General features: G+C 43.8%; 1 protein-coding gene across 5 annotated transcripts in view; it reads left to right on the forward strand.

Annotated features, from left to right (window-relative positions):
• The window catches only part of KCNH1 (potassium voltage-gated channel subfamily H member 1), a 218,021-nt gene that overhangs the window by 63,441 nt on the left and 127,013 nt on the right, over positions 1-27,567 (forward strand). For all 5 annotated transcript variants that reach the window (XM_083733198.1, XM_083733194.1, XM_083733196.1 and 2 more), the window contains exon 7: positions 275-704. In XM_083733198.1, coding sequence (XP_083589324.1) covers positions 275-704 — 430 coding nt within the window. The remainder of the gene's footprint in view (positions 1-274; positions 705-27,567) is intronic.

Genomic DNA, 27,567 nt, shown 5'->3' on the forward strand with positions numbered 1-27,567 from the left:
AATGTATTTCTGTTTTCCCTTGTGCAACAACATTCCCCCAGTGTAACAAGTATACCACTAGGTGACTTTAACTTAGCTCTACATGGGATACAACCCCCAGTCTCCATCCTTCTGCCTGTTTATAGAACACACTGTATTTATAGAATGCCATGTCTTTGGTCTGCCCAGGCTTCACCTTGGACGTCTAAAGCTCAAGGTTATGGTTGACAAAAGACATGAAATAATTTAATGCTGAATGCTAATAAGCTTGTTGTGTTTTGCTTCCTTCTTCTAGGGCATCAGCAGTTTATTCAGCTCCCTTAAAGTAGTCAGGCTGCTCCGGCTTGGTCGCGTGGCTCGGAAACTGGACCACTATATTGAGTATGGAGCAGCTGTCTTGGTTCTGCTGGTGTGCGTCTTTGGTCTTGCAGCCCACTGGCTGGCCTGCATTTGGTACAGTATCGGGGACTACGAAGTTATCAATGAGGATAAAAACACAATACGGAACGAAAGTTGGCTCTACCAGCTGGGCGAATCCATAGGATCACCGTATCAGTTTAACAGGTCAGGAAGTGGAAAATGGGAAGGAGGGCCAAGCAAGGATTCTGTTTATATCTCATCATTATACTTTACAATGACTAGTCTCACCAGTGTTGGATTTGGGAACATTGCACCAACCACGGATGGAGAGAAGATCTTTGCTGTTGCTATGATGATGATCGGCTGTAAGTATTACTGGATTAATTTCTACTATACAGTGTTTCAGAATGCAATATTCCCCTCCCGTGACTTCCCTTACATGCTTGAAATAATGACCAAGTCAAATGATTTCTTAAGGATGCAGAGATTGACTTTGTGATGGATTGAGTCTATTGGTTAGAGCGTGGTGCTGATAATGCCAAGGTTGCAAGTTTAATGCCTGTCTTGGACGGATGCATATTCCTTCATGGAGGGGGTTGGACTAGATGATCCTTGGGGTCCCTTCCAATGCTATGATTCTATCATCACCTTCATAGATCCAGCTCCCAACTTTTTGTCATTAGTAACATTTCCCCCTCCTTATTGGTTCTTTAGGGTGATTTTGAAGGGAACAGCCAGGGTGGTCTAGTGTAGGCTTGCCATATTTCAAAAAATAAAATTCCCAACACCCCAAATTGTTTGAGCTTTTTTTAAAAAAGGAAACCACCAAAATTGTTGGGCTTTTTGGGGGAACAAAAAAAGAGAGAGTTTAAGCTTTTGGAGCTGTTTCCGCTGCTTTTTCCATCCCGCTGCCATCCCCTCCCCCTATTTTTACCCTCTAAAATGAGGGCATGTTAGGATCTTTCTAGACAGATATTTTCTAGATACTAGAATGGCAAGTCTAGTATAGTGGTTACAGAACCTGGGAGACCAGGGTTCAAATCCCCCCTCAACTGTAAAGCTCACTGGGTGACCCTGAGCTGCTGACTCACTCTCAACCTAACCTACCTCATGGGGTTGTTGTGAGGATAAAATGGGGAGAAGGAGAAGTCTGTCGGCCACCTCAAGCTCCTCAGAAGAAAGGTGGGATATAAATGTAATGAAGGAATAAATATATACTTCTCTACATGGTGAATGTACCAGCAATCAAAATCAGTACTCATCTAAGTCATTGTCAAGTAAAAAAAGGTTATGTGGCTTGGCCCTAACATTTTAGAGGAGAACACTTTGCCCCTTTTACATTTTTGTTGGTAAAATCATTGTAGACACATAATCAAACCAAAGGTAAACTCTTTACCATACCATAGATTTCAGCTGTTGAACACATGCTTAAATCTAATTGAAATCAGTGGAGCTTCAAAGTGCTTGAAAAGCGACCTATTGTTTAGTGCGGAATAAGGAGAAATCACAACAGGAGGAATTCAAAATCATGTTTTTTCTGATCATTCTAGGAGTGCAAGCGTTTCTGCTTCCCAGGCGGAAGCAGTCCCCTTTCCCCTCCTCTCTGTTTTTTGGGTGAGGTAGGGGCATGCTGGAGGAGGAGGGGGCGAGGGGAGAAGCCCTATTGCACTCACGAGAGCCCTGGTGCTGGCTTCTGATGGACCAGAGGATTAGTTGAATCTGACCCAATTCAATCAAAATGTTGGGTTTTTGTTGTATCTAGTGATATCAGGTTGCATAGTTTTCAGTGCAATCCCATACACATTTTACTCAGAATAATCTCACTGAGATCAGTGGGGTTTACGCAGTGTATAGGATTGCTTAGAAACAACAGTACTTTAATGAAACTACTTACTGTAGGCACTATATAAACTTTAGAGCTCCTAGTTACCTGGTTTGATTGTTTCTCTCCCATATATAACCCTATGGAAATACACGGAAAAGTGGCAGGTTGGTTTCCTCATTTTATGGATGGAGATGATTTGTATTTTTTAAAAGTATGGAAGGAACGCAACATCTCGCTAAGGCTGTGGTTTTCAAAGGTAGTGTGCTACACTGGTGTGGCAGGAGAGTATGGCATGTGTGGCTGGAAGATTCAAGGACAATGAATGAAACATTTAAACCTTCCAGTGTAGTACAGTGTAGTATCATTTATTTTTAATTTGTGGAATAAACTTGGTGTGGTGTGAGCAAATTCTTATTCTGAAAGTGTGGCCCAGAGAAAGAGGTTTGAGAGCCAATATGCTAAGGTGAAGGGATGCAGGTGGCGCTGTGGGTTAAACCACAGAGCCTAGGACTTGCTGATCAGAAGGTCGGTGGTTCAAATCCCCACGACGGGGTGAGCTCCCGTTGTTCGGTCCCTGCTCCTGCCAACCTAGCAGTTTGAAAGCACGCCAAAGTGCAAGTAGATAAATAGGAACCACTCCAGCGGGAAGGTAAACGGCGTTTCCGTGTGCTGCTCTGGTTCGCCAGAAGCAGCTTAGTCATGCTGGCCACATGACCCAGAAGCTGTACGCCGGCTCCCTCGGCAAGTAAAGCGAGATGAGCGCTGCAACCCCAGAGTCGGTCACGACTGGACCTAATGGTCATGGGTCCATTTACCTTTACCTATGTTAAGGTGATTGCTCTGGCAGGGGAAGCATTTTGGCTTGCCAAAAATAACAATACCTCCTCACCTCCCCATATGCTGTTCTGGGGGGTTCTCCTGACAACTTTGTGTGTGCACAGAAGGTGCTGGGGCAGGAGAGGGGAGGAAGCCCTGATGTGCAAGCGGAAGTCCACTCGCATGGCTTCTGCTGATGGGATTCATTCATTGAATTGCACCCTAAATTTCAACCTTAGTCTTTGAAAGTCAAAACAATGATGGTAGCGATTAGGCTTACATACTAAAAATGGGTTTCTGTAGTGCTCCCTTGAGAACAAACCTCTGTTCAACAAACAGTGTCGTAGAAAACAACCAGGAGCACATGTGCCTTGATCAATAAATGTGCTTGTTTTAATACGTAATCATTGTGCCCTTTTGATTCTCTGTTTCCAACGTTCCGTGTCTGACAACCCTATACTGTATAAAACCCAGACTTTAAATGGGACTAGTCAAGAGAAACAGCACAACTTCAATTATTTCACTGGAGTCAAGAAGATGCAAAATGCTGGCATGGTTAGATTTATTTGAGAAGGAGTTACTGCTTCTAACTTAAGAAGGAGATTTGAAGGGCTCCGTATAATGAAATGAGGACAGTAAAAGACTGTAATGTCACATAAGATGTTCTCAGTGGAATCAAGGCAGACAAAGAATAAAAATTCATTTTTTTTCCTTTTTGCTTGCCTGTGTTTGAGGAATACTTGAGTGTAGAACTGAAATGAAAGGTACATGACTGAACCAAAGACTATAAAATGTTAAGAGAAATTGTTTGGTTGAGATGCATGTACTCAAAGCATTATGACATTTTGGCTTGAAAAAAAAAGACCTCTTTATTGAGAGGGCTAAACAATGGATGTACCGTGTTGATAAAACAGCATAAAAGCATTTGGCAAATTACCTATAGTAAATACAGCAAATGGCTTTCTGCTGCAAACTGATTTGGATCATCAAGCCTATGACTCACTAAGAAAGAGAAGGGGGGGCATTAGCAGATAATACCAGAGACCTCTTGAAAGAGATTACACTGAGAATTAACTTGATGCTTGAGATGCTTTGAGAGTGGAACAGAGGAAAGAAGTTTCTTGACTGCTGAAGGGAAATAATGTTCGCTGAAAGGAAAGTTGAGAGTTACTTTCTGTAGAGTGAAGGGTATTTTTTTTTTGTGTGTGTACCTAAGCTTGTGCTCCTATGGGGGTTCCCATAAGCAACTCATGTGGCAAATGTTGTGGGTTAAGCAGGGATAAGCCAGGCACCCTCACATGTTGAACGCTTATTTGCTGGTTATGTGCCTGATAGGAATGGTCCCTTGTTGTTCCGTCACTGGTCACCAGGTTTGTTTGTCCAGCGAATGCACAAGTCCATTTGTAAAGTAAGTGTAATGCTGAAAAGATTTTTAATCTACTCTCAAGTGAAGACATCTGTCCATTTGCTTTGGTCTGATTCTTTGGAAGTCATGCTGTGCTGATGGGGATGCACCTTATGATGAAACATTTCAAGTAAATCAAACTATGGGCCTCATCCAGAACCGGCCCACTCATGAGGCAAGGTGAGGCAAACGCCTCAGGTGGCAGGATCAACAGGGCAGCAGAACCCGATGTAGATCTAATAATAATAATAATAATAATAATAATAATTTATTTATACCCCGCTCATCTGGCTGGGTTTCCCCAGTCACGCTTGTTCCTGATATAGATCTTCATTCACCTCATCCTCCCTGGCAAGGAAGGGGATGTCGTTTTGTGGTTTGCCTCAGGGGCCAAAATGTCTTGGGCACATCTGATTTGCTGCAGTTGCTCATGTCAAATAAATGGAAAGAAGAACTTCGTCACCTAGAATATGATCCCATGAACACACCAGGTTTGTATCAGGGATGAAACCCCAATGGGAAGAACAAACAAACAAACATTTGAATGGAAGCTGTAAGGAGCCAACATGGTACACTCCAGATGTTTTGTACCAGAGGTACTGTCAGCAATAGCAGGCTAGATCTGTTCCAGTGTTTCCATGAACTTTTATCCAACATGATCCTCAGGGTTCCGTCCAGCTCTACATTTCTATGATGAGGAGCCGGCCATACTTTAAGTTGATTGTGCTGTACTGAATTGCACTTCTCTTAAAACTTTAGTGCTAAATTTAGAATGAATACAATAGGCATCATTTCTATTCAGTTTTACCGTTTAGTGTGTGCTAATAAGGCTTTTGATTCGTCATTTTCCTAACAGACTCCAGCAAAGTGCATGGCATGTGATCTGAGATGAAACTGACATAAGATGTTAGGCGGTAATTGTACAATCCTTTTTGATGTTAATTCCTTATATTGCTTCACCAAAAGGGCTGGAAATCATCAGCAAACTGTATTTGCTGACGTTGATTGAGCTGATTTTTGTGAAATTGGTAAAAGGCAAAAGATTTATATGATCTGAAGAGAAACCAGAGTATTGAGCTCAGAAAAATACCAGTAGTTGTTTTCTCTTCTTCTAAATGTGAGTTTCCTCAAATGCCCTCTAGTCTGCATGCATTCTACTTGAAATAAGAACAGTAAAATTGGCTGCAATCCTGTGCACATTGATATGGAAGTGGCACGTGGAGCACAAGAATGTAAGCCTAATAATAACTACTAGAAGCCCTATTGAATTGAAGCAAGTGTCATTGGAATCATAGTCTAAAACACACAGTATAATGCATTTCACCCATATATTCAAATGCATAGGACTGTGTTGTCAATATTTATTAATGGTGATTATAGAGACTAGGGCCCTGCGGGACTTGACATCTTTCTGCAGGGCCTACAAGACAGAGCTGTTCCACTTGGCCTTTGGCCGAGGCACAGTCTGACCCCCTCCTTTGGTAATCCTCATAGAACTCTAGCCCAATGGTTGCCATTAATTTGATTGTGAATTGATTTTAGAATGATTTTAAAATGTATTTCTATTAATTGATTGTGATTTTATGTAAACTGTGTTACTTTTACTGTTGTTAGCCGCTCTGAGCCCAGCTTCGACTGGGGAGGGCGGATATAAATAATTTTTATTTTTATTTTTATTATTGTTTATCACAATAATTTCAAACATATTATAGGGTTCCCTCACATAGTTGGTCTGTTACTAGAGCACCACTTTAGGGCTTCAGTAGGAACAGCAGCAAAGGGAGATCAGCAGAAGGACGCAAGACTTCTAGCAGTGTACAAATATGTGCTCACTGACATTAAACAATGAGCCCCAATGTTAAAATACTCAGTCCTGATAAAGTCAGTTATGAGCGTGTGCCATTAAAACCAGTGGAACAATCAGCTTAGATCCACAATATTTAATGAGAACTAGTCATGACTAACTTCATCTGGATCTGGGCCAGATTATTTAAAGAACGTCTGTTGTAGTTGTTTCCTTCTGATAACAGCAGAGATATAGAAACTCCTGTGACCTGAAGAGAGGACCTCCCTGGTTTCTCTTAAGGCAGAGCTTTCCAAACTGTGTGTCGTGACACATTAGTGTGTTGTTTGCAGTGGGAAGGTGTGTCATGTGATATGTGTCCATATCTCTTATAAGGGGTTAGTTTAACCTCCAGTTTGCTAGTAAAACTGAGTTAAAAAGGTAAAGGGACCCCTGACCATTAGGTCCAGTCGTGGCCAACTCTGGGGTTGCGGTGCTCATCTCGCTTTATTGGCCGAGGGAGCCGGCGTACAGCTTCCGGGTCATGTGGCCAGCATGACTAAGCCGCTTCTGGCGAACCAGAGCAGCACACGGAAACGTTGATTACCTTCCCACCAGAGCGGTACCTATTTATCTACTTGCACTTTGACATGCTTTTGAACTGCTAGGTTGGCAGGAGCAGGGACCGAGCAACGGGAGCTCACCCCATCGTGGGGATTCGAACCGCCGACCTTCTGATCGGCAAGTCCTAGGCTCGGTGGTTTAACCCACAGCGCCACTGTGTTGCAAAATGATGCATGTCTAAAAAGTATCTTACCAACTTGAAAAGTTTGGAAAGCTCTGCTCTAAGGAGTGCCCTTGCATGCAGTCAAGCCCCTGCAAAATCCCCTGACACGTGTCCTAATGTGATATAGGCATAGCTGAGTGACACATTTACCCATTTCTTATTCCCTTCTCTTGCAAAAGTGTGATGGTTTCAGTCCAGTGTATGCTATGTGTGTTGAAACTAAAAACAATGGGATGAATTGAGTGATTATTTTTGTTTTATTTTACTGTAATTTTATGTTGTGAACTGCCCTGAGATCTACAAAGGGTGTTAATAATAATAATAATAATAATAATAATAATAATAATAATAATAGACCAGAGATAGGTGAGTCTTCCTTGGCTGTACTTGGATTGACTCAGAATTCTCCTGGGATTTCTTGTGGAAAGCTAGGAAACCTTGGGAAAAAAATTATTTAGCTAAGCCAAGGACTTAGACAGGTACTCCCACCCCCCCAAACACATTTTCCCCTTCCCTTCTATCCAGTGCCATCTTTCTAGAAAAAGAGGTGCTGGAACTCACCTTGAATGCCTCCCTTGTTCTCTTATTATGGCAATGGTTCCCACCTAAGAGGTGCCTGAACTGAATTCCTGTGAGTTCTGGCTGAAAAAAGCCCTGTTTTTTAAAATCAGCAATGATGGTTCATGATCAGCAAGGACAGGAGAGGTCAAAAGGATGAGTTTTTCCCTCTCTCCACCCATCTCTCCTCACCATTATTGTGTCTAACAAGGTGTGAGGGACTATGGGACTACCACAGTCCACTGCAGTGTTCTGACCTGTTTAAATCAGGTAGTCACTACTCATGAGGTCCAGGCAGGCCAGTGGCTGAAATACCACAAATAGGTTTGAGTGAGCAACTTGTTAACTGAACCATTATGAATCTCTTCTTCCAGCCTGTCCTTCTTAAGCTCCACCCTTTGGTCTGAAGCCTGTGGATCCTAAAGGTCCAGCCCCCATGGGAACCTGATATAGGCAGTCAGAACTACTGTGGTGGTTCTACGGTAGTTCTCAGGATTACGGTTTCCTCATGTTGTTTTCATCAGAAGCGTCTTCTAAATTTGGCACCTTTATGCCAATTTATAAGATACCAAATGAACAGCAGGATTGGATGTTTTAAATAATGGGCTTTCTCTTCAAGTAATTTGTCATGTATTTCACATTGCATGTGCAATAGGGAATGTCCCTGCTTGAAGTCAAACTGCTGGTTTCGAGAAGGATCTGCTTTTGAGTCATTTTAGTTATATTGCACTCAACACAGTTCTGAATCTGTCAGCTAGTCCCCCATTTTCTTCACTGAGGTATGAATTCAATGAGGGTAAAAAATAAAAAAATAAATCCGTGCCAGGAAGACCAGAGCGAGGCTTGCAAGCAATAAATAAATAAATAGATAATAACTTCAAATTTCAGATCAGTCAGAATAATGTGTTCCGATACTGAGAAAAAGGTTATAAACAGTAGAAATGGAGGTCTGAAAGGTCAGAATCATGGAAATGCATGCATATCAGCTGGAATAATAACAGTTAAGCAATGGAATCCGTGAATCAAAGCAAACACACACCAAGAATGACTATCTCCCCACTTAATCGACTTCATTAAATGTTAGCATTAGTGCAGTCATCGCAGTGTCGTGGAGGGAGGCTGAAAGCAAAGGTTGTGAGGATGCGTGAGAGAGAAATCAAGAACAACACCAATTATTGCATTGGTTTGCCTTGTTTTAAATAGGGTGCAGAGGTTGAGAAACACTGACATGCTTTCGGGGTGTGTGTGTCAAAGATATTGGGGAGGGGGAACAGGGAGGGGAGAAGACCAGAGGGAAGGGATATTTAGCAATCTTTGCTGTTGAATCTGTTGCAGGTGCAATGGCAGTAGAACTTAACAGCATTTGTTGTGACTGTGTGTTTGTGTGTGTACAGTGGTGCCCATTGGGACTGGTGGGGTGGAAGGCAGAAAACCCAAACAGTAGATTGATCCCAAGCCAATGAGAGGTGGTGTAACAGCCAATGAGAGGCAGAGGCAACTAATTCTAGTGTAGTCCCATTCTCTTCCCTGCTGAGTTCTACAAGGGCAACAATGAGATCATGGACTGGCTAGAAGGCAGGCAGCTGGAGTTTGGACAGGGGCAGACTGAGTATGTGCTGTTCATGTGTGCATTTATAAATGACCTGATTTTTTTTTTAATCCAAGCAGCGTACAAGAGAAAAACAATAAGCACTACCATCAAAGCAAAACTGCATCACAAAAGCATATTAAACCAAATAAAAACAGAGAATTCAAACAAATAAGATCAGGATCCAATCTTATGGGTCAGGGAAAGCCTGAGCAAAAAGATATGTATCTGAAATATACTCAGAGTCCTGTAGTGATTTCATGCTCTTTATTGCAGCTTGTAAAACAGTGATTGAATTGCCCCCCAAACCTCAGGCTTTTATATACATTATTTACACAACGAGTCCCGTCTGATTGGCTGATTCTGCTTCCCTCCTGGAGCCTGATTGGTTTTTTCCTGCAGGCCAATCAGTTGTTGCATTCTACAATCCCACCAGCCTAATAGGCTGATTAACTTCCTCTTGGAGCCTGATTGGTCTTTTCCTGCAAGCCAATCAGTTGTTGCATTCTAGGATCCTACTTGCCTATTGTTCTAGGATCCAAGCTTAGTACACAACAGTATCTGAAAGATTTCTGGAACAACCAATGTTTGTATCGCATACGGCAGAGGGAAGGGCATTTCATAGGACAGGGGCAATGGTGGAAAATGCCCGTTTTGGGGTAATTGCCTTTTGATAAGATACAGTACTTTGAGTAGAGGAAGGCCATAGCATTTGAGTAGAGTAGCATTTGAGTAGAGTAGAGGAAGGCCATAGCATTCTGCTCCATCTACAGCTTCTGGACCAATCCCAAGGGAAACCCAATAAAGGGTGCAATGCAGTAGTCCAGTTATGAGGTTATCAACACATGAGTCTTGGTGACCAAGCTATCTCTATCTAAGAAAGTGTCTAGTTGGCCAACGAGCCTAGGCTGATACTTGGTGCTTCTCGCCACAAAGGTCAAATTACAGAAATACCCGGAGAGCACACCCTTTTAAGCAAAGGGATTTGTAAATTGTACACAGGACCTTTTATATTGCCCACTCATGATATGGATCTTGTGAGCGAGACACAATCTAGTTAATGTGCATTCACGAAGATTTGTTTGTGGAAGCTCCAAATCAGCTTTCATTGTGCAACCTGAATTTGCTGAATCCTGCCCAAAAAACAGTGCCCTTAAGTCTCTACATTGCCACTATGTTACATCCCCTCTTGTCATCTCTGCATTGTCTCTGCTAATATGCCAGAATCCATATGCTGAGTAGCAACTACACAGATGTGAGTGACAGCTGTTTCCCTTTGATCATGACAGAGGGTGCCCAGCCAGCAACATTACTAGCGCATGCATGGTTCCAATGCATGCTTCCCCCCCCCTTATCATTGTATGAATCAGCCACTAGAGGGCTGATATGGGAAGGCAGAAACCTGGTTTTCGCAACTGGAAATGGCAAATGACATCTTTACTGTCCCGTGAATTCTATTCATTTGATATGCTCAGCAGTTCAGCCCTTTCTTGCTTGTAAAGTTTAATGGAGAAGTATACTAGGCCCATGTAATTTTCTTTCTGCATGAGGTATTGTACAGAGCCTATTTGATCATCTGCCAGCTACAGAAACGACCAAGCTCCCTATTGCAAAACTGAGTGAAAGGAATAAAGGGAATGAAAAAGCATGAGAGAAAATGCTGCTGGTAGTTTTTTTTTTTTTAAATAAAAAAAATTCAGATCTATTTTTGTTACTGTTGAAATAAGGTTTTGTCCCAAACTATCAACTGGAGCAACTCACCCCCACATTGTTTCATTGTCATAGATTCTTGTTCCCTTTCTACTTCATGTTTCTTCACTGCTCCCTATTCTTTAGCAAAAATATATATGCTTGGGATGCAGTCCAGTTTGTATTTAAAGGAGAACCTATCTAATACTCATTTTCCAGAACACTACGTGAACCCAAAGCACAGCCATACTTCAAAATTCACACTTCTCTGAATTTTGCAGTGCAGTTCTCTCTCCAGCCAAGCAATGTTTTTTTTTAAAATGCATATAGTAAGGTAAAATGTGCAAAAGGTTTTGCATATTAGTGAAAGTAATATACAAACATGCATGATATCAGGAAAAGTGGCTTTGCATACATATATATGAGGATAAATTTGCACTAACATGCTCATGGATTTTCATTAAGACTTCTTTTAAAAAATGGCCAACTGATGTGGAAATGTGGAGCATCAAATATAAGACTGGAAAAACCAGAAACTAAGAGAAACTAAAATTGACAGATTTGCCCATCCCTAGCACACACTTACACCCCCACCCCCGATACCTTGCCTTGTTACATAACTTTATGATCATGTTTATTTTATTTAACAAAATTTATTCACTACTTAATTTAAATATATAACCTCTAAACGCATTGTCAGAGCTTGAGAACTCAGGTATTTGAATCCATAGCCTGTCCATGCTGAAGAATCAGGGCAAGTCAATGGGTGACGAAACGTAAGTTCCTTAGTAAAATATCCAGGACAATTCAAAATCTCTCATAATCCTGCTCCCCTCCCCCAATATTTTTATTGCAATTTGCCTAAATTCAGTTTGCCTTGATCAGAAGAGATGCTCAAAACTGTCTCCTCACCAAACAGGCAAAACAGGTCCATGAATCTGCAGAAAGTGGAGAGGATCCTCAGCACAACGTTATTTAATCAAGATGATAATAGATGATGAGCTTTCTCTGTAGATCTAATGCGAGGATGAATGTGAGTGGTTGTGCTTAGCAGGGTGGGTTCATTTCGGTCCATATGAAAGAAATATTTGACACATTATTAAACTGATCAATAACCCCAAAGAGGATTTAGACGCTGTTCTGGTTTGTGTGCAGCTCCTTCTCGCTGCCCGGGTTCAGTTTACTTCTGCAAAGTTTATCCTCTATCAGCTTCTCAAAAATCCTATCACTGCGGTTATGCCAGTATCAAAGGTAATATCTTTCCCTGAGCCTGAGAATAGAAACTCGCATCCCTTGAGGATGTATGGGGAAAGTACTCTGAAATGACCAAATAGAGCAGCTTGCTTTTTATTAAAATTCACACAAGTTTTTACAGTTTTCTCTTTGGAAAACCTGTAGGAAGACAAGCGACTTAGAAGTGCTTCACCTACTCAGACTGAAGTGGAAATAAGAAGAGTTTCCCCCTTGCTTCACAGTGAAATACAGGATAGCTGGTCTTTGCTCTAGAATGCACTGGTGGAGCGCATCCAGTGTTTCTGCCAGCGCATTTCCACCATGCTGACTTTGCCACCACCTCCCCCCTTCCCCTGTACCTCTCAGTAAGCAGCAGGGAGACCATGCAAGAAAGCATGCATGTATGATTTTGCAGCTGGTATGGACAATGCTTAGGAATATGGGAGTGGAAGTCTTGCAAGATCTGGAGGTTCCCCATTCCTGACACAGAGCCAACCAGTTGAATTCCAGAGTCTCCAAGTGTCCCTATTTTTCAGAGACAGTCCCGGATTTACAAGAGCTGTCCCAGTTTCTGATGTGATCCTGGAATGTCCTGTTTTTCCTTAGGATGTCCCTGTTTTCATTGGAGAAATGCTGGAGGGTATGGAGTTATGTCAAACACCCCCAAGCCAAGGAGAGAAGTAACTGTACATCCTTTAGAAGATATCTGAAGGCAGTCCTGTACAGGGAAGTTCTTTAATATTTAATGTCTTATTATGTTTTTATATACAGTGGTACCTCGGTTGTCAGACGTAATCTGTTCCAGAAGACCGTTCGGCTTCTGAAACGTTCGACAATGAAGGTGCAAAGACCGTTTGACTTCCGAGGTGCATTCGAAAACGGAAGCAATTACTTCCGGGTTTTTAGCATTCAGGTTCCGAAACATTCGACTTCCGAGACGCTTGAAAACCAACATACCACTGTATGTTGGAAGCCACCCAGAGTGGCTGGGGAAACCCAGTCAGATGGGCAGGGTATTAAGGATGATGATGGAATAAGACAACACTGTTTCCATCTGAGAAATGTTGGAGGTTATGAAATCATTTCAGTGGTGAGAAGGTTGTAGAACAGCCTTTGTTTCATTACTAGAAGTTCACTTTGGAGCTTTGTTGTACAAGGAGGGGGGACTTACAGTTTTGCTTTCAATGCACACACACTTTCTTGTGCTGTTATAACCAGTGGTGCAATGGAGGGGGAAGCACAGGTCTGGGACTTTTTTCTCAACAGGAGGGATGACTTCAATTGCCAGAGTGCTAGGGTAATTAACAGATCAGATCCTCTTTGCTCTGACTAGTAAATGAGGCGATAAAGGTAAAGGTAAAGGGACCCCTGACCATTAGGTCCAGTCGTGGCCGACTCTGGGGTTGCGGCGCTCATCTCGCTTTATTGGCCAAGTGAGCCGGCGTACAGCTTCTGGGTCATGTGGCCAGCATGACTAAGCCGCTTCTGGGGAACCAGAGCAGCACACGGAAACACCGTTTACCTTCCCACCAGAGCGGTACCTATTTATCTACTTGCACTTTGACGTGCTTTCGAACTGCTAGGTGGGCAGGAGCAGGGACCGAGCAACGGGAGCTCACTCTGTCGCGTGGATTCGAACTGCTGACCTCCTGATTGGCAAGTCCTAGGCTCTGTGGTTTAACCCACAGCGCCACCTGCGTCCCAATGAGGCGATAACAAGGCTTTAAAGTTCTAGGGTTGTTTGTATAGGATTAGTACAGTCATACCTCTTGTTACGTTCGCTTCATGTTGCAGATTTTCAGGTTGCAAATGTGGCAAACCCAGAAGTGTATACTTCCAGGTTTCGCCATGCACGCACATGCAGAAGTGTTCTGCGCAGGAGCACATGCGCAGGAGCACTCTATCACGCTCTGTGCTTGCGCAGAAACACCACTCTAGTTGCAGACTTTTCGGTGTGCAAACTGCACCCCGGAACAGATCGTGTGCACAACTAGAGGTACCACTGTATATAAGAAGTGAGACGATCCATCTGGGCTGCATTTTTAGGGTTCTCCTTGGGGTTCTATGGCTATGGGACCTTATTTAAAATTTAAAATTCTACTGCTACTCTACTCGTTACAATAACTTTCTAATCCATGCACACAAGGAGCTATCTGCCTTAAGTGAGGACACAGGTATGAATTACTCTTTCACTAGGCTTACTGTTATTTCTTGATATTAGTAGGAGCTGAATGAGAACTGGGCAAATTTAATTTTCTTTTCTACAGCTGTCTTCCTACATTTTTGATTCTTGTCCCACATTTGTACTCACACTTTCCCCCCCTGTTGCCTGCGGAAATGTTGAAATCAATAAAGACAGTAATTAAGAATGCCAAACTGCATTTCTAAAAAGGGCTCTTTCTTAACACTGTTTGCAGATAATAGACTCTACCTTCAGAAACTATTTTACTCCAACAGTGACAGAATGGAGAAAGGAATGACAGTGGCGGCTTAAGAAGATAAAAAACTGCAACCGTATAGAAACTCATCTGAGAGTAACAGTGTGATCCTAATGCCCCAGATCTGTGTTGCTGGGTGTGTGTGTGTGTGTGTGTGTGTGTTTGGATATGGTGGAGGGTTGCCTCTCAGCTAGGAATGGATCTGTCAATTTTGTCTCTCTCCATTTCCCATTTTTTCATTCATCAATTCAGTTCTCCACATTTCAGCAGCTATATATATATCCCGTTTCCTTTAGCTTTTCACTTTCCACTTTGCCATCATTTCTCTCCTTTTTGAACCCTGCTTAATTATTGGAAAATACCACTCCAACCTCTTACATTCCTGCCACAAACTGAGTTGCAGGGGCGAAGATGGTGTACTGCTAATTGCAGGTACTGTCACAGCTGGATGCGAGGGGCTGGCAGTTCTGAGCTAATTGGTGATGCTGGCATGCTGCAATTAACCTCATTAGGGCTTGAATTACATCTAATTAAACCCTTGTCTCGGACAGGAGCCGTGTAATCCCTTCTTGCTGCTGGGCTGTCCCTCGGTGGGGGTCACACTGAAGCCTGCTGGGTTTTGAGTCCGAAGCCAGAGTGGGAGGACAGGAGCCGTCAAAGCGTCATGTTGTCACATACCTACAAGTGCCACTGACAGCTTAGTACTTTCAAATATTTCAAACTTTCTGTTGGAAGGTATTGTGGTATTTCAGCTGGTGTTGTTGAACACTTTAAAAAAAAATATTTTTATTAAAGATTTCTTAGTTTTCAAAAGTATGTGCAATGTCTCTTTTTTCAAGCTGTGTTTTCTACAGATCAGTTTCATTTGCTGTGAGACATTAGTGTTACATCAGGAAGAAAAGGGGGAAAGAGGTGGAGGGGGGGAATGGTGAGTGGGGTGGGGCTGGGTGGCAATACTTAGTGTATGTGTGGGGTTTTGGGTCAGTGTCACTTGTGTGGGTTCTTTAACTATTTGCTTGCATTTCTTTGGAGGTGAGAGAGGTTTGGGGGTGGCCTCGGGTGTGGTTGGTTGTCTTTGATTGGCGGTAGTAAAATTTGTTTTCATGTGTGAGTGGGGTGAGTGGGTGTTTTTGGATCAGGTTAGCCAGATTGATTCGTATGCTCTTGGTGGGTTCTTGCTGTTGTCGTGTTGGGCTGTGTATGTGATAAAGGGGAGCCATACCGGGGAGAAGGCGTCTTCTATTTGTCCCTGTGTCAGTTTCAGTTTGTTGGTTAGTTTTTCTAATAAGGCTGTTTCCCCTACTATTTGATACCATTGGTCCATGCTTACTTCTGACAGGTCTCTCCAGCGTCTAGCTATGATGTTTCTAGCTGCTGAGAGTAGGTGGGTTATGAGCTCTTTGTGATTAGGAAGAACTTAGGAAGAACTTAGGAAGAAACATTAGGAAGAACTTCCTGACAGTAAGAGCTGTTCGACAGTGGAATTTGCTGCCAAGGAGTGTGGTGGAGTCTCCTTCTTTGGAGGTCTTTAAGCAGAGGCTTGACAACCATATGTCAGGAGTGCTCTGATGGTGTTTCCTGCTTGGCAGAGGGTTGGACTTGATGGCTCTTGTGGTCTCTTCCAACTCTATGATTCTATGAGTCTATGATGGGAGTGGGCATTATTGTCTTGGAAGATATTTAGTAGGGCCAGTTCTGGGGTGACTTCTAATATTTGCTTAGTTATTTTGTATATATCTTGTATGATTGATGTGAACAGTTGTATTTTAGGACATCCCCGCCACATGTGGAGGTATGTATTGTGGTTGCAACACTTTGTTTAGTATGTAGGGGAGTGATTTCTTTCTACCAGCTGCTGCGGTATTGTGGCTAAGAAGTCCCTTGTTCAGAGGGAGCTGGGTTGTTCTAAGTCATACCGGGCTAGTTTAGCATTTATTCTGGCTGGAATAAAGGCCTTTCTCGTTACCAACTACAGAACCCCTGGCCCTCCAAGTGTCCCTGTTTTCCAGGGACAGCCCCAAATTTACAGAAGCTGCCCTGGTTTCTGATTTGATCCCAGAATGTCCCGCTTTTTCTTAGGAGGTCCCTATTTTCATTAGAGAAATGTTGGAGGGTATGGAGTCAGGCAACTCCCGAGCCAAGGAGATAACTAACTATATAGGGTTAGTTTTGTTGTTGTTTAATGTTTTATTATGTTTTCATATAAGTTGGAAGTTGCCCAGAGTGGTTGGGGCAACCTAATCAGATGGGCAGGCAATTGTTTGTTTGTTTGTTATTGAATAGGCCATCCCTGTTTTCTTTGGAGAAATGTTGGAGAGTATGGAATCCTCCTTTTTAACTGGATACACCAGAGGGGTGTGTGTGTGTGTGTGTGTGAAATATATGGGATATGTGACCCTACAGATGTTGTTGGGCTACCTTTATCATCCCTTGAAGAAGGCACCAATGTGCCCACTCCTGGGGAAAAAACCCACCCAGGGCTTATAGTATTATTATTCTAGTGATACATCCATGTGTGTATCTGGAGATATATATCTTTATGTATATCTGTGCAAATGCAATAATAATATGGCACAAATATGGTGCCAGTCCTTGGCATATTGCAGGATGAGGCTTGGATTTTTCTGGTACACCACATCAGATAGTTTTAGAAGCCCTGATCTAATCCAAAACCTTGCTTAATGCAATATGGTAGGATTCCACCCTACATCTCCCACATAGGGTTTTGCTTAGCTTTCCCGGTGTACTGAAAGCACAGGATAGGATACAATCCCATATCAATAGGGCATAAATAATGTGACTGTTAAGGGTGTGGCCCTTAGTAGCTGTAATTTCCTGGACCTTTGGAGCTTCTGAAGACGGAAAGCTCTTAGCCCAACCTGGCAAACCAAAAATGATTTGGTTTAATTGAATAGATATTCAAACATATTGGGTGGAATTCAACTTTGCGCTATGACAAATGTCCCACCTGCGCAAGCATTTCAGCTTCCAAAGATTTCTCCTTCCCCTATGTGCTGTTCTGGGGGTCCCTCCAAAACCAACTGTGGGGAGTGTGGGGGGCACACAGGGGGATGAGAAGGGGGAAAGCCCTGTTGCATATGCAAGGAAGTCCTTGCAGGGGCTTCCACTCAGGGGCATAGGAAGGGGGGTGCGGTGGGGGCAGTCCACCCCGGGTGTCATCCCGGGGAGGGGTGACAAAATCCCCACCGGGAGGATCGCCAACGCGCCAATTGGCCCCCCTGGGCGTGTCACTGATGTGCATATTGGCCCCCCGAGAGGGTCACCGGTGCACCAATCGGCCCCCGGGTGGATCGCCAACACGCCAATCACCCCTGTGGATGTATCACCCTACCCCCTGGGCAAATTGCACTGCCCCATGGATGGATCACCCCACCCCCGGGTGCATGTGTGCTGTTCCGGGTGCTGGAGCAGCTAGCTCTGCCGCTGCCTCCACTATTAAGGCTTCTTAGGTGATTCCCACAAATTATATATATACGGTGGTACCTCGGGTTACATATTTCTGGGTTAGCGGAGTCTGACTTCAGGTTACATACACTTCAGATTACAGACTCCGCTAACCCAGAAATATTACCTCAGGTTAAGAACTTTGCTTGCAGTGGCGGCGCAGTGGCAGCGGGAGGCCCCATTAGCTAAAGTGATGCTTCAGGTTAAGAACAGTTTCAGGTTAAGAACGGACCTCCGGAACGAATTAAGTTCTTAACTTGAGGTACCACTGTATTCGAGAGAGAGTTTTTCCACTCAGTATGTTTATATATGGACATGTTCATACACGCAACAGTGATCCTCAATGCCCTTGCACCATCATCCTCTATCATAACATGTGCATACTCATCACTGTGTATGTAGAACATCAGCCCTGCATGACTCTATACATAATCTAGTTAGCTCAGTTGGTTAGCGCATGGTGCTGATAACGCCAAGGTTGTGGTTTCAATCCCCATACAGGCCAGCTGCATATTCCTGCATTGCAGGGGGTTGAGCTAGATGACCCTCGGGGTCCCTTCCAGCTCTACAGTTCTGTGCTTCTATTCCACTCAGCAAAAGTCCTGAACTTGGTAGCGCTTGGTGGATCTGCTTGGTTTGTTGTCTGCTGAAGCTCACAACCATGTATGTCCTTCAGATTGTGTCTTTTCCTCTCTCCCCTCCCTTCTGCTGGGCTTGGCTGCAGTGGGATGGCTGTTGATTCATTGGCTGACATTACATGAGTAACTGCTCTGCCGCAGTTCCTCACCTTCAAAATTGACATAACAATTCAGAGCTGTCTGACTCAGGAGAAGCAGGTGGGGCTTGCTGAGGTAATGCTGGGAAACCATGTCACCTTTGAGCAAATGGTTAGGTAGCATCCATATCAGCTTCGAATCCTCCTTGCCTTCCTGAAGAAAGTTGAAATGGTAAACCTATATTTAAAATCTGCTAAATATAATATTCCAAATCGTTCAGTGTGAATATCACTTGGACTACTCTGCATGGGGCTACCTTTGAAGGTGACTTGGAAACTACCACTAATCCAGAATGCGGCAGCTAGACTGGTGACTGGGAGTGGCCGCCGGGACCATATAACACCGGTCCTAAAGGATCTTCATCAGCTCCCAGTGCGTTTCCGGGCACAATTCAAAGTGTTGGTGCTGACCTTTAAAGCCCTAAACGGCCTTGGCCCAGTATACCTGAAGGAGCTTCTCCACCCCCATCGTTCTGCCTGTTGAGGTCCAGTGCCGAGGGCCTTCTGGTGGTTTCCACACTGTGAGAAGCAAAGTTACAGGGAACCAGACAGAGGGCCTTCTTGGTAGTGGCACCCTCCCTGTGGAACACCTTCCTTTCAGATGTCAAGGAAATATACAACTCTCTGGCTTTTAGAAGACATCTGAAGGCAGCCCTGTTTAGGGAAGTTTTTAATGTTTGATGATTTATCGTGTTTTTAATGTTCTGTTGGGAGCTGCCCAGAGTGTCTGGGGAAACCCAGCCAGATGGGTGGGGTATAAATATTATTATTATTATTATTATTATTATTATTATTATTATTATTATTATTTCCCATGACTTAATCTTTATTATTATTTTAAAGGAATTCCCCTCCCCCATTCTTCAGCTGAAAAGGCCAGTGCACCAGCAATTCCTGGTTTGGGCACATATCATGAGCTGGATCAGGCCAATGGCCCATCTAGTTCAGCATCCTGTTCTTACTATGGTCAACCAGATGTTTGAGCATGCAAGCAGCACCTGAGTGAAACAGCACTCTGCCCAGCTGTGATTCCCAGTAACTGGTATTCAGAGGTAGAATGTAGCCACTGAGATCCCTCTCCTCCCTGAATTTGTCTAATCCTCTTTTAAAGCCATTACAGTTCATGGCCATCACTGCCTCCTGTGGGAGAGAGTTCCATAATTTAACTGTGCACTGGGGTTTTGCTTCTCCATTCGGCTTCACTGGATGAGCATGAGCTCTAGAGCATGGGTAGGCAACCTAAGGCCCGGGGGCCGGATCTGACCCAATCGTCTTCTCAGTCTGGCCCTCAGATGGTTCAGGAATCAGCGTGTTTTACATGAGTAGAATGTGTGCTTTTATTTAAAATGCATCTCCGGGTTATTTGTGGGGCATAGGAATTCGTTCATTATTATTTTTCAAAATATAGTCTGGCCCCGCACAAGGTCTGAGGGACAGTGGACCGGCCCCCTGCTGAAAAAGTTTGCTGACCCCTGCTCTAGAGCTATGAGAGAAGGATAAAAACGTTTCTCTATCCACTTTCCTCATGCTGTGCATGATTTTATAATGTCACCTCTAACTTACTCTTTCTCTAAACTAAAAAGTCTCAAATGCTGCTGCCTTTTCTCCTAGGGGACTTGTTCCACCCACTTGCCCCTTTCTGAACCTTTTCCAATTCTATAACACCTGTTTTGAGGTGAGGTTGACTAGAAACTACACAGTATTTCAAATGCGATAGCACCATAGGTTTGTATAACGGCATCATGATATCGTGAGTTTTGTGAGTTTTAGTTTCGATTGCTTCCAATAATGATCCTTAGCACAGAATTTGCCTTTTTTACTACTGTTGCACACCAGATCAACATATTTGAAGTGTAGGTGGGTTCCCACGAGGCACTACACAGCGATAATAGCAAGAACCTTTATTGAATTAGCAGAACAAGAAAACAGGGGCAAAGCAACTGCTTATATACGTTTCTGAAGGCCTGGGCCACTCCCACTCCCAATGTGATTGGCTGTCCAAACTTCCAAGCTGCGAATCATAACTCAGAATTTAAAAGCCAATGGCAGAGGCCCAAATCCTGAAATGTTCTGTGATCGGATCTCATGTATTGAATCAGAATACAGAGGTCAGAATTCTTAGTCCAGACTCAAGCTCAGGCAAACACAGACCACTAAATACGTAACTATCTTTATTGAGCTATCCACTACAAGTTGCTGGTCAGTCACTGCCAGTTCAGATCCCTTGAGTGTATATGGCGCTCCGCCGGGAGGTCCCCCGGGAGCAGAGCCCGCTGCCTGCGCTGGCAAGGAGGATGAGCCCAGCTGGCAGGCCGGCCAGAGAGGAGCCTTGCGGGCAGCGAGTGGCTGGCTCCTTGCGGGCGGCTGCGGCGGCAGCGCAACTCCCTCCTGCCGCGAGAGGCGGGCAGCAGCCGGGCCTCGGACCTGCAGCCAGGAGCGCTGCCTCTTCCCGCGCCCCGAGGGCTCCCCGCGCCCAGCAACCCGGGGAAAGTGCCGCACTTCCACCACTGGCCCTGCTTCCACCACTGGCCCCTGAACCCCAAGACTGAGGCTCATGGCTCGCACCCCGGCTTGCAGCTCCTCCGCTGCCCTTCCAATGGGGCAGCGGCCCGCAGGGAAGAGCAGGCGCGCTCTCTGTCCCCAGCCAAAGCCGAGGGGGGCTTCTGGTAGCCCCGGGGTGGGAGGCGGAGGGGGGTCGCTGGCTGCAGCCGCCTCGCCTCGCCTCCGTTCTCCTCTCAAATTAGACACAGGTGGCTGCTGACAGCGAGGAGAAGGGGCAGGGGCGGAGAAGCACAGCGGGGGCAGTGGGAGGCGGCGGGGGGGGGCCTCACAAGAGAAGCGCGCCCCACGGGACTGAACCAGGTTCCTCTCCCAGGCTCCCGCAAAGCGACGTGCCCGTCTTGTGCTCTCCGCAAAAGGCGCCAGATCAAAGCGGCAAACGGTACAGATCCACACCACGCCCCCCGCGGAACAGTCGTGCCCTCCACATCACAGGCAGCTCAGAGTTAAACTCTGCGCCCGAGGCTCTTCGGCAACTCCGGAGGCGGCGAGTGCGCCCCCCCCCAGATGTTGCGCCCGGTGCGGCCGGCCCCCCTTGCACCCCCCACGCTACGCCACTGCCTTCCAGTGAGCACTCAGGGCTGATTTCCTTAAGAATGGATAGGTTTGATCTTCTTGCAGTCCATGGGACTCCCAAGAGTCTCCTCCAGCACCATAATTCAAAAGCATCAATTCTTCAGCAATCAGCCTTCTTTATTGTCCAGCTCTCACTTCCATACATCACTACTGGGAAAACCATAGCTTTAACTATACGGACTACTGTTTACTTGATTATTGTTACTTGATAAATAATAATACTTTATTTAAAAGTGCATGTCTCGATACTGATCTCATCCTGTTTGGCACTAGCTATAAAATGTCTTGCAAGAATCAGCGATTAGGAGCAAGAGCGGAGCTTGCAGTGCTTCCCTTTCCCTTTCCCTTTCCCTTTCCCTTTCCCTTTCCCTTTCCCTTCCCCTTTCCCTCAGTATATTCAGTACAGCTGCACTGGAATGTAGAAGGCATTTTCAATTTAGAAGCCAATCACAGAGTCTCCCGTGCAAAGGTCTGTAAAGAACAAGCATACTGGAATAAACATCTCTATCACAATGAAATCTGGAAGTCCGTGCAGTAAACTTAAATGTGCTTGCACAATCCTTAGGAAGTAGAGTTCAGGTCTTCTGATATGCTGATTTTTACCGGGTGCCATTCCTTGTGACCTCAAATGAATTTTCCATACAAGATTAAGGATGTCATGCGAAGGTTTTCTGCAGGCGGTTGCCAAAATCATTCTGAATGTACAGAATCAACAACAATGTGGACTTGTTATTGTTTTTTGCTTCAGTTGATTTGCCTCTAACAGCTAAGAATATTCCGATACTGAGCTATCCTGGCTGTAAGCCCTTTTGATCTTCAATGACACTTCAAGGGTGTGAGGTGATGCTGGATTGTAAACAGAGAACTAAATAGCTTGTGGCTAACAGTTCACAGAACAGCAAGGCAATAAATCTGGAAGCAGTGCTGCTAACAATAAGAAACAGGTGATCTGAAAATAATAACCTCCAGACTCAAAAAGGTTTGTTGTGCCCCAGATAGATGGTGGCATTTGTCCTTCTGAGACAGATGAAAGTTTATTCAGGGTCAATTAAGAATCCTTGCATTAAGACTTCTGTGTCTGTGTGTTCTAAAATGATCTATTATATTGACATTGATGGCACAGCCATCATTTGTTTTAGCTTAAAATTTGCTTCAAAGGAGAATGAAAGGGGCTGGTGAATCATGGATAAGTCTCATGGATAACAATGAGATTAACACCTACTTTGCCCTTGTCTTTGCCCAAAAGGAAAACAGTGCCCAAACTGGTGATAACAGAATAAACAATAATGCAGGGAGGGACCTGCAGCCCAATATAGGAAAAGAGGTAGTAAAGGAACACCTAGCTACTTTAAATGAATTCACATTCCGAGGGTCTGATGAGCTGCACACAAGGGTACTAAAGGAGCTTGTGGATATAATTTCAGAACTTCCGTCTATAACCTTTGAGAAATCTTGGAGAACAGGTGAGGTCCCTGCAGATTGGAGGCAGACAAATGTTGTACCTATCTTCAAAAAGGGGGAAAGGAAGATCTAGGTAATTGCCAACTGGTCAACTTGAGGTCAATGCCAGGGAAGGTTCTAGAACAGATAAACAATTGGTCTGTGAGCACTTAGAAAAGGATGCTTTTATGACTAAGACTCAGGTGAATTTCATTTATTTTTTTGGTAGAATTACAAGCTTGGTGGATCAGGGGAATTGACAGAGCCCCCCTGCCCCCAAGGTCACCCCCAATATTTGTGCAGAGAAGATGGAGACAGAGAGATGATAAAAACAAAGAGTGAAAGTAGTGGAAAATTAAAGGACATCTCATGTTGCAAATTGAGATTAACATTGGGTTCAGAATTTGAAAAAGGCCGAGGGCTATCATTCAGAAAATGTTTTTGGGTTGATCTGGCAATTTCAATTCACTTTGAACAAATTTCAGCAGTAATTACACATTCACACATCACAGAAATTGTGCCATAATGACCATAATCTGTGTGTCAAGAGCATTTATTTTCACCAGAAGGAACATACTCTTCCTCTGTGGCAAAAAAAGTGAAGAACCACCACTAAGTGTTTCTGGAGTCAAAAGGGCATGGTGATCATAAATAAAAAGCAATAATGGTTAGTCATGTCCATTCATTTCAAGGGGTCTACTCTTGAGTATGACTTAAGACACAGCCCACTGAAAGGAGAATCAGGCCTGGAAGGTGCACAGCATTAAGAATGGCTATTGCATTAATAAAATCTAATTTGCTTCTGATCAGTTTGGCTCACTTTGGAGAATTCTAGCTGGGAAAATGATCCAAATATTGCTGTGTGGGAAGAGGAGGGTGCCTCCCTTTATATTCTCCCTTTGGCAACTGAGGCTTGTTGAGTGCTCTGTGGAATCAAACTTTCATGTTAAGTTTGACTCCTTTTCAAAATCGAGCACAGAGAGCTTGTTTCTCTTCAGTGTCTTGGAAACATAGCCTGGGCCATGATTATGTTTCCAAAATGCTGAAGAGAAACAAGCTACCAGACGTCTATTCTTTCAGACAGGCAGCTCGATCCCTTGTGACTGAAAATGACGATTAGAGCCAAACGAAATTGAATAGCATTTGCCCTGAGCATTCTCCTGTAGAGCTTTCTCTAATGAGCTCCTACACTTACAGCATACAGCTTCTAGCATTTTAAACTGTGTTGTTGTTATTATTTTTTAAGGCTATATTGGTGGTGGAAGGGAATTCACCTTCTGATCAGTGCCTGTCCTGATATTTTGATAGCTGTCTTTGATAAACCACTGTCCTTGAGATGCTTTTTGCTGATGTGAGTTGCTAGAAAGATCAATTCTTCAGATTTGTGTGGGGTTTTCTTTACCCCACACTCTCCAACATTTCTCTGATGAAAATAGGGTTGTCCTAGTCCATTCTTGACCTTGCCAACAAAGGTGCGTATAGTTAAAGCTATGGTTTTCCCAGTAGCGATGTATGGAAGTGGAAGCTGGTCCATAAAGAATTGATGCTTTTGAATTATGGTGCTGGAGGAGACTCTGGGGAGTCCCATGGACTGCAAGAAGATCAAACCTATCCATTCTTAAGGAAATCAGCCTTGAGTGCTCACTGGAAGGACAGATCGTGAAGCTGAGGCTCCAATACTTTGGCCACCTCATGAGAAGAGAAGACTCCCTGGAAAAGACCCTGATGTTGGGAAAGATGGAGGGCACAAGGAGAAGGGGGTGACAGAGGACGAGATGGTTGGACAGTGTTCTTGAAGCTACAAACATGAGTCTAACCAAACTGCGGGAGGCAGTGGAAGACAGGAGTGCCTGGCGTGCTCTGGTCCATGGGGTCACGAAGAGTCGGACACGACTAAACGACTAAACAACAACAGTCCCTTCTTCTTCTTCATCATCTTCATCCCTGCCCATCTGACTGAGTTGCCCCAGCTACTCTGGGAGGCTTCAAGCATATATAAAAACATAACAAAACGTTAAACATTAAAATAACTTCCCTACAAAAGGCTGCCTTCTAGATGTTACTCATCTTCTTAGCTCAGGGGTCACTTAACTTCATGCTCTCCAACATTTCTCCATTGAAAATAGGGACATCCTAAGGACAAGCGGGACTTTCCAGGATCAAATCAGAAACTGGGATGGCTTCTGTAAAGCCGGGACGATCCCTGGAAAATAGGGACATGAACGGTTTGCTACCCCCTCTTTGGGATCTATTGAAGTTCCAAAAGGCATCTTTCTCCCCTGTAAACAGGGCTGTTCCATGGCATTTTGCTGCCTGGGGCAAAGGGCCATCATGCTTCCATTCCATGAATCCAAGTGGACCAGCATTTGAATCTTACTTTTACACCAATGACAGGAAAGTATCTCCCACTGCACTTGGGGGCAGTATCTGCTGTCTGAGACATCTGCCTCATTCTGCCTAGTGATAGGGCCAGCCCTTCATGTAAAGGCATGTGCATGAACACTAAGCCATCGTGTATATTTAGCATGCTAAAGCTGGCGAGGACAGTTTTGAACTGTTGAGAATATGTTGTCGGATAATTATGCATTTATTGCATCTCTAGCCAAACCAACAAGTGGTTTGCTTTTAAAACAGTGAAGGGCAGGCTATTTGAGGTTAAAGGAATACAACAGGAAGAAAAGAACTGTGAGAAATGTATAAATTCAGGAGTTTTAGTTCCGTTGGGGGAGGCAAGAATATTTTGACCCATCATGTAATCACAGGAGTCTTTTAAGTACACAAGACTGTACTTGTTCTCATTTGTAAGACCTTGAAGATTATGCACTGTTGCAAAATGGCCTAGTTCAGGGGTGGAGAACCTTTGGCCCTCCTAATGTTGTTGGACTCTGAGTAATTGGGGAAGACTCAACTTATTACGGAAAGTCAACATGTAAGGAGAAGGAATGCTGTCATTCCTTCACAAGCACCATCCCTCTTATTATCAGCCTTCTCCAACCATCCAGATGTTTTGCACTCTACTTCAAATCCTCCCCAGTTAGCATGGCCAATGGTCTGATGTAATGGGAGTTGTAGCCCACTGATATCTACTTGGACAAAGGTCCCCATCTTTGGCTTAGATTATTTTGCCTCCCTTCCTTGGCATTTTTATGTCTGACTCCTGCACTTAGGTCCCTTAGTGTGTGAAACATGAGGTCAAGGCAGAGTGAAGTTTTATAGTAAATCAAAATGAGCTTCATTTCCCCACATTAGGTCAATTATCCAGCTGATTTTACCAAGATAATGTAGTGCAGAATCCCATTAATTACACAGAATTGAATCACTAAAGTGTTTTGCATGCTTGAGCTTGTAAATCTGTCTTTAACTTCCATGGTAATGATAGCAGGCAGAATGGATAGCTTGCCATTTAATGGAGTCAACGGTATTTTGCCTTTTAATGGAGTCAACATGAAATTATTTTTCCGCCGCGTTTTTGACCCACAAAGCTGAAAGTGGAGCAAAGTGCCTATTAAGTATGGCTTTTAATGCTGATATGCATTTTGGGGACTGTTTATACTAGGGAAACTCAATAGCCACATTATCTGTACTGGTTGATCAATACATTTTTCAATTTAACAGTATCTTCCTAAAGGAAGGAATATTTAATGATGGGGCACTGACCCTGCAACCCCCATTGATGGGTTATGTAAATTTGTCATTTAAAAAATAAAAATCATGAAAATTCAGAATTTTTAGTGCTAATTTCCCCCAACAAACACATTTTTAATGTAGTTTTGACCAATACACACATGTTACAAGCCATTTTACCTCATAATATTGCATTTTTGTATGTCATGTTGACTAATTTATGTGTTTTTCCTTTAATATAGGTAGCGATTCATTTTATGTATACATTCCAACCAACTTCTTTCCAGTTAAAACAAATATTTGAGTCTGTTAAAACCCTAAATCCACATGGTCTGAAAATACGAGTGCATGTTATTACAGCGAACATTTAAGACGCCCCCTCAATCAAGTGATATTTTGTTTAAGTGCCAATGTTAGAAAAGATACATCTGTGTATATTTTTGAAGGTGAATGTTCTGATTAAGAGTGCATTGTACCCCTTCTCCCTACATGGCTGGCTGGATGATGGGGGTTGGATGGTGCACGTATGCTTTTCCAAGATGATGGAGTTCCATTGCTGCTGTGGCGGCTCCCCATGTGTGGGAGAGCTGCTGATGGGAGAGGGAGAGTCTGTATGGAGCCAGTGTGGTGTAGTAGTTAAGACTGGTAGTCTCGTAATCTGGGGAAC

Source organism: Podarcis gaigeae (genome assembly GCF_964106915.1).
Source record: "Podarcis gaigeae genome assembly, chromosome: 3".
In the NCBI taxonomy this organism is placed as follows: domain Eukaryota; kingdom Metazoa; phylum Chordata; class Lepidosauria; order Squamata; family Lacertidae; genus Podarcis; species Podarcis gaigeae.